Source organism: Canis aureus, chromosome 22 (genome assembly GCF_053574225.1).
Source record: "Canis aureus isolate CA01 chromosome 22, VMU_Caureus_v.1.0, whole genome shotgun sequence".
Classification (NCBI taxonomy): Eukaryota; Metazoa; Chordata; class Mammalia; order Carnivora; family Canidae; genus Canis; species Canis aureus.
In genome coordinates, this window is record NC_135632.1 from 45,664,334 (window position 1) to 45,676,768 (window position 12,435).

General features: G+C 38.4%; 1 protein-coding gene across 32 annotated transcripts in view; it reads left to right on the forward strand.

Annotated features, from left to right (window-relative positions):
• Positions 1 to 12,435, forward strand: part of LRRFIP2 (LRR binding FLII interacting protein 2) — a 107,976-nt gene that overhangs the window by 36,523 nt on the left and 59,018 nt on the right. For 21 of the 32 annotated variants that reach the window (XM_077865838.1, XM_077865837.1, XM_077865844.1 and 18 more), the window contains exons 3-4: positions 6,583 to 6,669; positions 7,888 to 7,938. In XM_077865838.1, the coding sequence (XP_077721964.1) occupies positions 6,583 to 6,669; positions 7,888 to 7,938 (138 nt within the window). The remainder of the gene's footprint in view (positions 1 to 6,582; positions 6,670 to 7,887; positions 7,939 to 12,435) is intronic. The other 11 variants (XM_077865848.1, XM_077865850.1, XM_077865857.1 and 8 more) reach the window with 1 other exon arrangement.

The following is a 12,435-nucleotide window of genomic DNA, read 5'->3' on the forward strand; positions in this document are numbered from 1 at the left end:
TGCGGGACTTGATCCTGGGTCCCCAGGATCAGGCCCTGGGCCGAAGGCAGCGCTAAACCACTGAGCCACCCGGGCTGCCCCCTGAGTGAAATTTGACTTGTGAATTATATTCCAAGGAAACAGTGAGCACTGTGTAATGGATTGTATGGATCCTGCCTTCCTTGTAGACCTACTCGACAGATGGAAGATTTATAATAGGATTGGTTTCAGTTGAGTTTCTTCTTTGGAATGCTAGTGGGAGCCACAGTGAGTTTATTTTAGCCTGTTCTGTGTTTATTTTACCAAAGGAGTAACAATTCAAATTTGTGTAAAGATGCTTTTGGGCATTGGACACCACGAAATACATGATAACTAATCATATTTATTTTGGGATGTTTTATCTCACTTGTTCCTTGGTGTTTCAGGCAGAGTAATTCAACAGTGTATAGTATGGAATGGCAAGGGTAGGAGGAGAGTGGGAATGGAGAAAGTGAAGTTAGAATTAGGAAATGAAGTATTGCAGCGGAAAGTGGTGAGAGCTTGCTTAAGAGGGGGAGTCTATTGGAATGGAGATCAAAGGTGGTTGGAAATAGAGAATCAAGGGATATTGTAAAGGAAGACTTGGTTAGGAAGTACAAGGCCCGGAGACCTTGGGTCTCAAGCAAGTGTGACAAGGTTTCCATTTCTGGAGATTGGAAAATAGGGAAGCAGAGCCTGTTCCCTGGAAGATGGGGCCTCTACGGTCTTTGTTTGATGTTTTAAAGAACTGCAGATCTGTTTGGAATAGTGTATAAGGGTCAACACTAGTTATTTTCTGTGTAAAAAAAATTTTTTTTTTATTAGAGCTATTGTAATCGTAATCGGTGTGAAGTATGTCAGTATCGTTTTGATTTGTCTTTCCCTAATGGCTAATGATGTTGAGTATCTTTGTGCTTATTGGCCATTTGTACATCTTCATTACAGAAATATCTATTCAGGGGATCCCTGGGTGGCTCAGCAGTTTAGCGCCTGCCTTCGGCCCAGGGTGTGATCCTGGAGTCCCGGGATCGAGTCCCACATTAGGCTCCTTGCATGGAGCCTGCTTCTCCCTCTGCCTGTGTCTCTACCTCTCTCTCTGTGTCTCTCATGAATAAATAAATAAAAAATCTTAAAAAAAAAAACCTATTCAAATCCTTTTCCTATTTTAAAATGAAGATATATATATATATATATATATATATTTTTTTTTTTTTTTTTATTGCATCTTACTACTTTCTTTTCCTTTTTTCCCCATGTTTAATTTACATTCCCGGGCAGCCTGGGTGGCGCAGCGGTTTAGCGCCGCCTTTGGCCCAGGGCCTGATCCTGGAGACCCGGAATTGAGTCCCATGTCGGGCTCCCTGCATGGAGCCTGCTTCTCCCTCTGCCTGGGTCTCTGTTCCCGCGCCCCCCCCCCCCACCACTCCCCGTCTCATGAATAAATAAATAAAAATCTTTAAAAAAATTTAATTTAAATTCCAGCTTCTCTCCATCTAGTTAATGCAGTTCTGTCAGTCATCAGGTTCATTTTATGGGTTTCAGAATGATTTGGTAGTTATCCAGTTGTGTTCTAGGGATGAGGCAAGAGTCACATAGAGTCCATATGCTACTATCTTAGTTTGCAAACCCACTTTGTTTTAAATTCCAGAAGAGCATAATCCAAAATCCTGATGGTAAAGGAAAAGTCCTTAATGGAGAAGTACTCAAACTACAGAAAGAAGTTCTTTCTAGAGAATTTTTAAAATTATTTTTTTATTTGAGAGAGAGCTTATGCCTGTGCTTTCAAGGGGCAGAGAGAGGGGAGGAGAGTAAGATAGGCTCCATCCATGCTCAGTGTGGAGCTAGTTGTGGTGCTTGGTCTCATGACCCTGAGATCATGATCTTAGTTGAAATCAAGAGTGGATGCTTAACCAACTGCCATCCAGGTGCCCCCCTTAGAAGTTTGTTCTTTCATTTCTCTCTCTCTCCTCTCTCTCCCTCCCTCCCTTCCCTCCCACCCTTCCTTCTTCCCCTTCCCTCCCTCATTCCCTTCCTTCCTCTCTCCCTCCTTTCCTTTCTTTCTTCCTTCCCTTTTTAAAAAAAGATTATTTGAGAAAGAGAAGAAGAGAGTGAGTGTGTGCGCACACTCCTGCGCACAACTGGAGGAAGGGTCAGAGGGACAGACTCTTCAAGCAGACTCCACTCTGAGTGGAGAGCCTGATTGGGGGGCGGGGTAGCTTGATCCCAGGACCCTGAGATCATAACCTGAGCTGAAACCAAGAGATTGACACCCAACTGATTGAGCCACCCAGGTGCCCTTTGAAGTTCTTTCTTAGTGATCATTGTAGGATTCCTAATTATTAATTGAGTGTTAAAGTGAATAGCCTACAAATTTAGAAGGTTTCTGAATTGATACAAACTAAAGCAGTTTGTTCCAGGGCTGATCAAGTCCCATGATTCTTGCATTTTATTTTTCCATTTATCCCAAGCATTTAGTGGGAAATGAATTTAATTCTATTCAAATATATTTTTACTTTTTGTGCTATCATTTTCACTGTTCTAGGATGAATACGTTTCTATAAGTGATTGTGTATTTCCTTTAATCAGTCTTGATGTGCCTAATATTTGAAAGCATAATGTTGAGAAAAATTTTTAGAAATTGAGTCCACTGACCTATCTGATTTCACAGGTAACTTCTGAACCTGAATTTCCAGTCCCTAAATTTTTCTGTTAACTTTATTTTAAAAGTTTGAGTCATATCAACTTAACGACTCTGTAAGTATTTGCATGATTTAGGCTCCTGAGTAATTCTGATTTCATGTCTTATGCAACCTTTTTTTGTGTGTGTGGTAAAATACATAATTTACCATTTTCATCATCTTTAAGTATACAATTAGTGGCATTGAGTACATTTATATTGTTGCACAGCCAGCACTATTATCCATCTTCAGAACTTTGCCACTATCCTATACTGAAACTGCGTACCCATTAAATAAAAATTTTGCATTTCTCTCTTCCCTCCAGCCCCTTGGAACCACTGTTCAACTTTCTGTGCCCATGCCATTTGATTATTCTAGGTACCTCAAATACATAGAATCATAAAATATTTGTACTTTTGCATCTGGCTTTTTTCCCTTAACATGTTTTCAAGATTCATCTGTGTTTTAGCATGCGCCAGAATTTCCTTCCTGGAATCATATTCCACTATGTGGATATAACACATTTTATTTATTCATCCACTGATGGACATTGGGTTGTTTCTACTTTTTGGCTATTATGGATAAGGCTGCTTTGAACATTGGCATACAGATAGATATGTTTTGAGTCTTTGCTTTCAGTTCTTTCAGGTATATACCCAGAAATGGAATTATCAGATCAAATGGTGATTCTGTGTTTAACTTTTTTTCTCTTACCAACCTTACTTTAAGCTTAATTTTTGTGTAAAGATTTTAAATATTTATTCATGAGAGACAGCAGAGACATAGGCAGAGGGAGAAGCAAGCTCCCTGCAGGGAGCCCGATGTGGGATTCAATCCCAGGACCCTGGGATCATGCCCTCAGCCAAAGGCAGACACTCAACCAACTGAGCCACGCAGGTGCCACAAATTAATTTTTTGTGATCCTTTATTCTTATATCCCATTTATTTATATCTATGAGTATGTGTTAAAACGAATGTGTACAAATCATGCAGTTGTATTCTGAGGGGAAAATGCCAGTGTTACTACCTAGAAGTATGCTTTGTGTACCTGTAATTTATCTATTTAAAAACATATTGATACGAATATAGAGTGCGTGTTTTACCTACTGGATTGGAATCATCTTTTGCTTCTTTCTTGCTGCTCCTACTATCAGTACTGTTTCAGGCATCTGGTAGTAATGTGTAGGAAAATACTGAGATAAATACTTTTAAATCCTGTTTACCTTTTTTCAGCTTATTTTTTAGTGGTCTTCCTCAGTTCCCCAAGGGAGGCATATCTGAGTTGGATAAAAGTCAGCTAGGCAACAAAGGGAAGGGTGTTTTTGTGGCTCTGGAGCCCGGGTTCCTTTTGTTACACAGCCGCCAGGTGCCCTTTCCTTTTGTTGTGAATGAAATCTTATCAGAGAGATTTCAGTTGGTTTGGTGAGAGAAAACTGGTGAACCATTTTAGTATAGAATGTACAGAATTGGCCATCTTGATCTTGGAAAGATGAAATGGGCATTCTCGATAAATTTCTAAAGAAGGCTTACAAGTATAAAGCTACTAACATGGAAGTGACAATCCCTACACATTGCTATGGCTTTGTTGAAATTGAAAAAAAAAAAAACAATAACAAAAACAAAATGAGGGTTTGAAAACTTTTCCCAGAAAAAAGATACTTTGTAATTTAAAAATGTATTTGCTATCACTGAACTTAGCCTTGAAGTATTTTTCTATAAAATACAAACTGTAGAAAGAAAGTGGTGTCTACGTGTAGTCAGAGGGGTAAAGAAGGTAGGAATAAGAGACCAGTGAAAAATTCCTGTGAGAAGATTTTTGTTTTGTTTTGTTTTTTAAGATTTTATTTAATTATTAGAGAGAGAGTGCACAAACATATAAGAAGTGGGAACAGCAGAGGGAAAGGGAGAAGCAGGCTGAGAGCCTAATGCCAGGTTCCATCCCAGGACCCTGGAGATCATGGCCCGAGCGGAAGGCAGACACTTAACCAGCTGAGCCACCTAGGTACTCCTCATGTGAGAAGATAATTGCTCTGGTCATATTGTTGTTTAGAGCTTTAGGTTGGCAGATTACAGTTGAGGGTTTTTGCTACTAAAAGGCCAGTTAAGCAGACAGGGAAAGTGCCAAAATTGGGGTAGTTGAGTGTTAACTCTTAGGCTGCCTCCTCTTCTTGGAAGCCTACACGGACCTTACCAGGGAAACTAAATGCTCTTTCCTGCATGCTTCTTCACTTAGGGGTGTGTTTCCATGTGCTTTACCTGGGTTGAGGACTTCTTTGGGGCAAAGATGTCACATCTTACCCTGTATTTTCAGTATACCAAACATAATTGCTTCCGGACGGTAGACTCTTAAACATTGGCTGAGTCTCTTAATGTGAGACTTGGGCACAAATGTAACACCACAGGAGAAGCAGCTACTGTAGTTATCAGAAGGTGATCTGAATCAGAGTTAGGATGTGGCCGAGAACAGAGGAAACCACTGCAAGACAGAAATCACTGAGGAGATTTTTAGTTTCATGTGGTACATCAAGCTGTTTCCTTGTCTCACTTCCTCTATGCTTTGGTCCATGACCTGAAATTCTTTTGTTTATTTAGCAGACATCAATCAAGACATGGAAATTGTAGGGGTGACAGAAGCATGTAATTTTGTTTTGTATATCTTAATATTTTTTTAGAGAGAGAGTGCATGTGTGTGAGTGGGGGCAGGGAGGGCCAGGGGGATAGGGAGAGAGAGAATCTTAAGCAGATTCTCTCTGTGAGAGCATGGAGCCTAATGCAGGGCTTGATCTCACGACCCTGAGATCATGACCTGAGCTGAAGACAGGCTTAATGGAACACAGTAAAGTCCCAGATGGAGGTAGGTGGCCTGTAGCTGGTGTATGTGGAACAAGTCTGCTTTTCTTTTCTCTTGTCTTTGTGCTAGTCTGTGAAGTTTTGCTTTAACCATAAGTGATGGGGAGCCAGTGGAGGGTTTTTCACAGCGTAATGACATGATCAGAACATGTTTTGAAAGGCAGATTGGTGATCCTGTAACATTGTAGAAGCGAATTATAGGGCACATTCTGGAGGTAGGTGGATTTGAAGGCAGTTGCATTTGCAGTGTTCAAGCAAGAGATGAAGAGTTCCTCTTGTATAATTTCACTGATATCAAATTTTCAGAATAGGCAAATTTATACAGACAGAAGGTAGGATTAATGGTTTCCAGGAGCTAGGGGGCAGGGTAATGAAGGGTGCCTACTAATGGGCATGGGCTTTCTTTTTAGGGTGAGGAACACATCCTGGAATTAGATGGTTGTGGTAGTTGTGCAATCTTGTGACTATAGTACTGAAAACCACTGAACTGTATAGTTGTAAGGGGTGAATGTGGTGCTAATGTGAATTGCATACCAGTTTAAAAGGAGAAAGATTTGAAGAGTTCCCGAAACAGTCAGAAAAAGCATAACTACTGACTGGGGGTGAGAGAAACTCAGCAGTAGAGAATTGGCAGTACTTGGAGACTGGATGTTGGCAATGTCCAAAATGAAATAGAGGCAGGTTCTGAAGTTTCTGATGTGTATGATTGAATTGACAGGGAAAGACATTTTGGAAAAGACAAGTTTATAGAGACATATAATGAATTGTGTGAAGTGTTTTGAACATGGAATCAAGGCAAGCAGTTAAAAATAAAGGCCCAGATTTCAGGAGAGACTCTGGGCTAGAACAAAGACATGAGTGTATGGTAGCTGACTGAGGCAGTCAGACACACACACAGCTGAGAGAGAGGGCAGCTTGTCTGCCCACCTGCTATGGATAGTTATGTCCCATCTGCTCCTTATCTTCACAGCTGGTGTGCAGGTCAGGTTGTTGTTGTTGTTGTTGTTGTTGTTGTTGTTGTTCATAAATAAAGCTGAATCTTTATATTACTTTTCAGGCAGAGGCAAGGCTGGCAGCAAAACGGGCTGCCCGGGCGGAAGCAAGAGATATACGCATGAGAGAACTGGAGCGACAACAAAAAGAGGTAATTTAGGGGAATGGTCCTAATTTTGTGCTAGTCTCTATTAAGATAATACTTGGCTAGTTTCCTTCTGAAATAAGTCTGATTCCTGTTGAAACACTGGAAATAGTATAACCTGATGTATATATTTTAACAAGCCATTCTGTGTCAGCAAATTAAATGCAATATATGCTTTAAATAATAATAGCAAACACATATACAGCCTTTATAATGTACATTGTAGCAAGTTGTTATGGTGTGATAAGTACTTTTATTAGCTAAAGTCAGCTTAGAGATGACAAAGTTATTTACTATAGTCCTGTCTTATTAGAATTTAGGTTAATTATATTATGATATCTACATAATAAAACACTATGAAGTCATTCAACCTTACAGTTTTTAAGCATATTTAATAACGGAGGAAAATATTCATGCAAGTAAATTAAAAAAACAAACAAACACAAACCAATTGTAAGACGGGATTGGCTCATATATATCAACCTATCATATATAGGGTCGAAAACTACTTAGAAGTCATTACTATAAATACTTTAGTGTGTCAGTGGTGTATTTGGCTGGTTTTGTTTTCTTCTTAATGCTATCCTATAGTTCATAAATTTCAATATACTTTTATCATCAGAAAGAATAGCAAAAAATAAACATAGGCATATAGAAATTAAGCTGCTTTAAAATGAAATGAATACCTTCCTTCTGACATTGATCTGACTCTGAAAATTCACATAAAAATATTTCTGATTCCATATTGATGTGAAGGGGAAAAAAATCTACAGGATAGTGTTAAACACTTTATTTTGATGTTGGTGGGTACTTTGGGTGAAAGAGAAGTATATAGGTTTTATTCACAGCTCAAATCTAAACTAAAAAACAGTTGATACATATGTTGCTTTTTTTGGCCTCATACGTATTTTCAAATATTGAATGCAAGTCTTGGCTTAAAATGAAAATGTTGCAATGCATTTGTCTTTTATACTCCTAAAATTATAGTAAATTATAAGTAGATTGTTACTAAGTATAAGTTCCATTTCTTCTATACTGCAGAGAGTCATGTATTTCTTCATTATTGAATGTATTTAGCACAGTAATTTTCTGTATTTTTAATGTGTAACTTACGTTAAGCTGACAATCACTGCTCTTCAGGGCAAATGTATAGGATTAATTTAAGACTTTTCAGATTGTGCAGTATGTTGGAAACTTCAGTTGATGAAACTTTTGCATTTGTAGCACTCTCACTATTCCTTTGATCGGAAATGGGGACAGATTCATAAGTGGCTGGTAGGCCAGGATTGCCTGCCCTGCATGTTGTGATCAATTGCTGAAATATGCAATCTTGAAGTAAAACATTGACTAATAGTTTGTCAAGTAGGCGTGTTTGGCATGTTTGAACCTAAAGGTCAGAGAGTGTCTCTTGTGCATGTAGTGGACTAAATGTGTACTTGGAGTCCATCTATTTTCTATTGTAGTCTATAGCTTTACATTTGTGTCATGAATACTTTTGACCAAGAAAGATTGAGTAGATGGATGTTTTTTTCTCTGAGTTTGTTCTTGTCTCCTTCATATTTGTCCCTCTCTCTTTTCCCTCTCTCCTTCACTCCCTCCTCTCCTCTGTCCTTCCATCTCCCTCTTTTCCTTTCTCTCTTTTTAAAAAATACTAGACAGAAGTGTCCTCAGTGAGAGATGACCCAAGCCATTCTTTAATTTTCTATGAAAATTATTCTTATGTTTTCAGTTCTCTCAGTTCCTTTTTGAGTCTTCTACCACCACTCCCAGATTTTTAGCTACAAGAGCAGATTGTGAACCAGTAAAATATTAGTTATTGTATATCATTCCTAAATTTGAACTTTTTTCAATGTTGGTAATTTCCCTAGCTGTCTCTTATTGCAGAGGTTCTTTACCCATGTGAATAGGCTTGGGAGATGGAGCAGGAAGCCCTAAAATCTCATGCAGACTTTTGAATATTTTTAAGTGAAAGGCCCCACAGGTGTTATGAACACCAGATTCTTAAGAGAGTCTTTGATCCCTAAGGGTTTAGAAGCCACTAATTGCTGTTAAACAAATTTTTATAAGCAAATGCCTTCTGTAGCAGCATTTTGAAGTACAACCAGAATTAAAATATTCATGATTGTAAAAAAATTACTTATGGCTGTTTCAACCTACAGATTTAAAATTTTATCATACTTCTCATTGTGATATTTTAGAAAGGAGAGAAAGATGATGTTTGGTTACTTATAATGAAGTGATTCCTCACTAATGTGTTTGTTACTTCGGAGTAGAATCTGCCCTTTCTTATTACTAAAGCTATCCTAATTGGTTTTATTTAAAGTGTCTTCTGCATGAAACTGGGTTATCTTACTGTTGATGCATTAAGAACATTTTGTGTGAATAAAATCACTTTTGCTTGCAAATTTTCCATATTAGTTTATTGTTTATTGTTATTAGTTTATTAGTTTATTGTTTTTCAAAGATATGTTTGTTTATTCATGAGAGAGACACACAGAGAGGGGCAGAGACATAGGCAGAGGGAGAAGCAGGCTTCCTTCCTGCAGGGAGCCCGATATGGGACTTGATCCCAGGACCCTGGGATCACAACCTGAGCTGAAGACAGATGGTCAACCCTTGAGCCACACAGGTGCCCCGGAAATATTAGTTTAATTTTTTAAAATGATGTATTGTAGTTCTAAAATTAAATTGCCTGAGATTTTATTATTTGAAGGCAGACCAAAACGTTCAATAAGAAGAAAAGCCTGTATTAAAAGTCTTATATTTGATTCTTGTATTCAGAGGCCATGAAGAAAAATATATTTTTTACCTCTGTGAAATGTGTGCAGTTCAGGCAGTGAGAGTGCTAGATTTTCATGGAAGGGAGAACATTTTGGGTTTAGAGGCTTAGAATGCAGTCCTGAGCAATAGCTTGGACTCACAGAGAACATGAATGGGGTTTAGTTTCTTTTATTTTTATTTTTTTAAGATTTTATTTATTTATTTATGATAGGTACAGAGAAGAGAGGGAGAGACAAGGGCAGAGGGAGAAGCAGGCTCCATGCTGGGAGCCTGATGGTGGGCCTCGATCTCGATCTTGGGACTCTGGGATCATGCCCTGAGCCAAAGGCAGAAGCTCAACCGCTGAGCCACCCAGGTGTCCTGGGTTTAGTTTCAAATGGGAATAATTATCACTTAACCCCTTTGGAGCTTGCTTTTTATTCTATTCAAACTAATTTTTCCTTTCACTTCTCAGCATATTGTCTCTCTGGCTGCATTCTGTCTATGAGCCCATAGTAGAAGTTGTCATATGATAGTCACAATAAAATATAAAGAATAATAAATTTATAATAAAAGAAACAACGGATATACAAATAATAGGATTGTTAGTTATTAGAAGGAGAAATCTCCCTGTGTTAAAAATTTCTCCTAATTTTCACTCTTTCTGGGTGTAAGGGTGGGTTGCTGTAATGTGAACAGGAAAAGCCAGGGCATGAGGCTCAGGAATGAAGCTAACAATGAGCACGCTCTGTATGCCAGCACTGTGCTAGTGCTTTTTTACATGTGTCTCCAAAGATAATCCATCGTGTATCTTTTACACGATAAAATAGTTGCCACCATCTCTTACAGATAAGGTGATGAAGGACTGGTGAAGTCAACAACTTGCTCAGTCATTGGCAGAGCCAGAATTCAAAGGTCGGAGAGGGCACCACGCCTGCTAGTGGGTTGGAAAGTGAAAGGACCAAGGTCAAAGGGCCTCAGTCTTTGTAGGCCTCCAGATAGTACCACAAGCGTTCCTGTTTTAAACTGAGTGTCTCTAGGAGCAGCATGTCAGTGACCTGGAAGAGAATGTGCAATTTCTGAGGTTTCCTAATTTGAAACTGAGGGAATGGCTCTAGACTTGACTTAAATATTACTTGTTGACAAAGAACCGGGCTAGGTGTCTTCAGTGGGCTGTGGTCCTCTTTCTTTGAATAAAATCACTTCATGTTTAAAAACAGACTGCAGTTTGTTTCCATTAACTTAAATGTATCGAAACAATTTTCCAGAAAGCCTTAAACAAATATACATCCATCTTTTTAAGTCATTGTCCTATTTTTTTTTCTGCCTTGGATCCTATATACTACTATCGACTTCCAGGACAATGAAAATAGATTGTTTCCTAGACTGTGGAAGAGAAGGATAGTCAGCCTTGTAGTTGACCTACCAACACAGTTGCCGAAATTTTTTCTCTTGGCCCCTGGTGCTATTAATTCAGGAAAAGCCAACTGGCAGTTTAAAATACTATTCTACAATACCTGGAAAATGAAGTTGGTTGTTCTGCTAGAGAAGGAGAAATCTTTGAGTAAAACCCAGGCTATCTGGCCATTTTCTTCATGCTCTTGTTATGTAGTCAGTGTAGATTTAGCCAGTATAGGATGTTCTCTTTATGGTTTGGTGGTCTCATCAGTTAAAGACTTGAATGCTGGTCCCAGCTTTATGTCTTTGTGGATTCCTACTTAATCTTTTTGTGGTGCGGTTTTCTTGACTTAGAACGAAGGGATCAGACTGTATGATCTCTAAGGATCTTTCTAGCTCTTAAAAAAATTCTTAGGTTGGTGCTAGGATCTTTTCTCTTTTTTTTTAATTTTTAAAATTTAAATTTAAAATTTTTAAAAAGATTTTATTTATTCATGAGAGACATAAAGAGAAGGCAGAGACATAGGCAGAGGGAGAAGCAGGCTCCTCACAGGGAGCCTGATGTGGGGTGTGATCCCAGAACTCCCGGATCACACCCTGAGCCGAAGGCAGATGCTCAACCACTGAGCCACCCAAGCGTCCTGCTTTTCTTTTATATAAGAGTTTCCTTCTCTTTCCCTCATATTTGTCCTGTGCAGAAGCATTCAAGGTAGGGGCAGTAACTCACAAGTACCTCAGTGCCTGCCTTTTTATATGAGAGGGCTACATAGCAGCCTTTTAATGAAATAGGTGCTTTGTGTTTTTTTTGGTATAATGAAAATTTGCTTTGAGTTTGCCTTACTTGTTTTTACAGTAACCACTAGCCATATGTGGGTAATTATATTTAGATTTAAATAGATTAAAATAAAATATCTAGGTCCTCAGTTGTATTTCTAGCATTTCGGATAGTCCCTAGCCACATGTGGCTAGTGGCTATCGTATTAGTACAAAGAGAACATTTCCACTTTTTCACAGAAGGTTCTGGTGGACAGTGTTGGTTTGAGAACTGTATTCTCACAGTTCACGTTAACTGGGCTGTATGGGGTTTACGTTTTATTCTGTAATCTTCTAAGGTCTTTTTTGGCTATTTTTTTCAAATGGGGCTAAAAAAAAACCATTTAAGGTATTTTTTATTAAGAATTATTTTTATAGTAGCATAATTGAAAATAAATATGAATTAATCTGTCTCCTGCATCTTTAATGGACTGTGGTTTTTAGAGGTCGGTTTTAAAAAAGTGCTCTTGTGCGGTAGGTGGAATAAAAAAAAAAGGTAAAGATTGAACATTAAACTATGTATGTTGCCCTAGTACCCCAAATAAGACTGGGAAGGGGCATAAAGAATCACTTGTCTGAATAGTGCAAGGTTCGTTAAGCTAACTAGCCTAGAACTGGTTACCACTTAATAAACTATCTTACCCAGCTGGCTTTATACACATACTCCCAAAACTTTTGTGGTATATAACCTGATAGTCACAGAAAAGGAAGAAATTTGCTTGACTTCTTGCAGATTACATGTGTCTATTGTATAACAAAAATGTGAATCAATGATGAACTCCTAAAGTTAACACTCTGTTG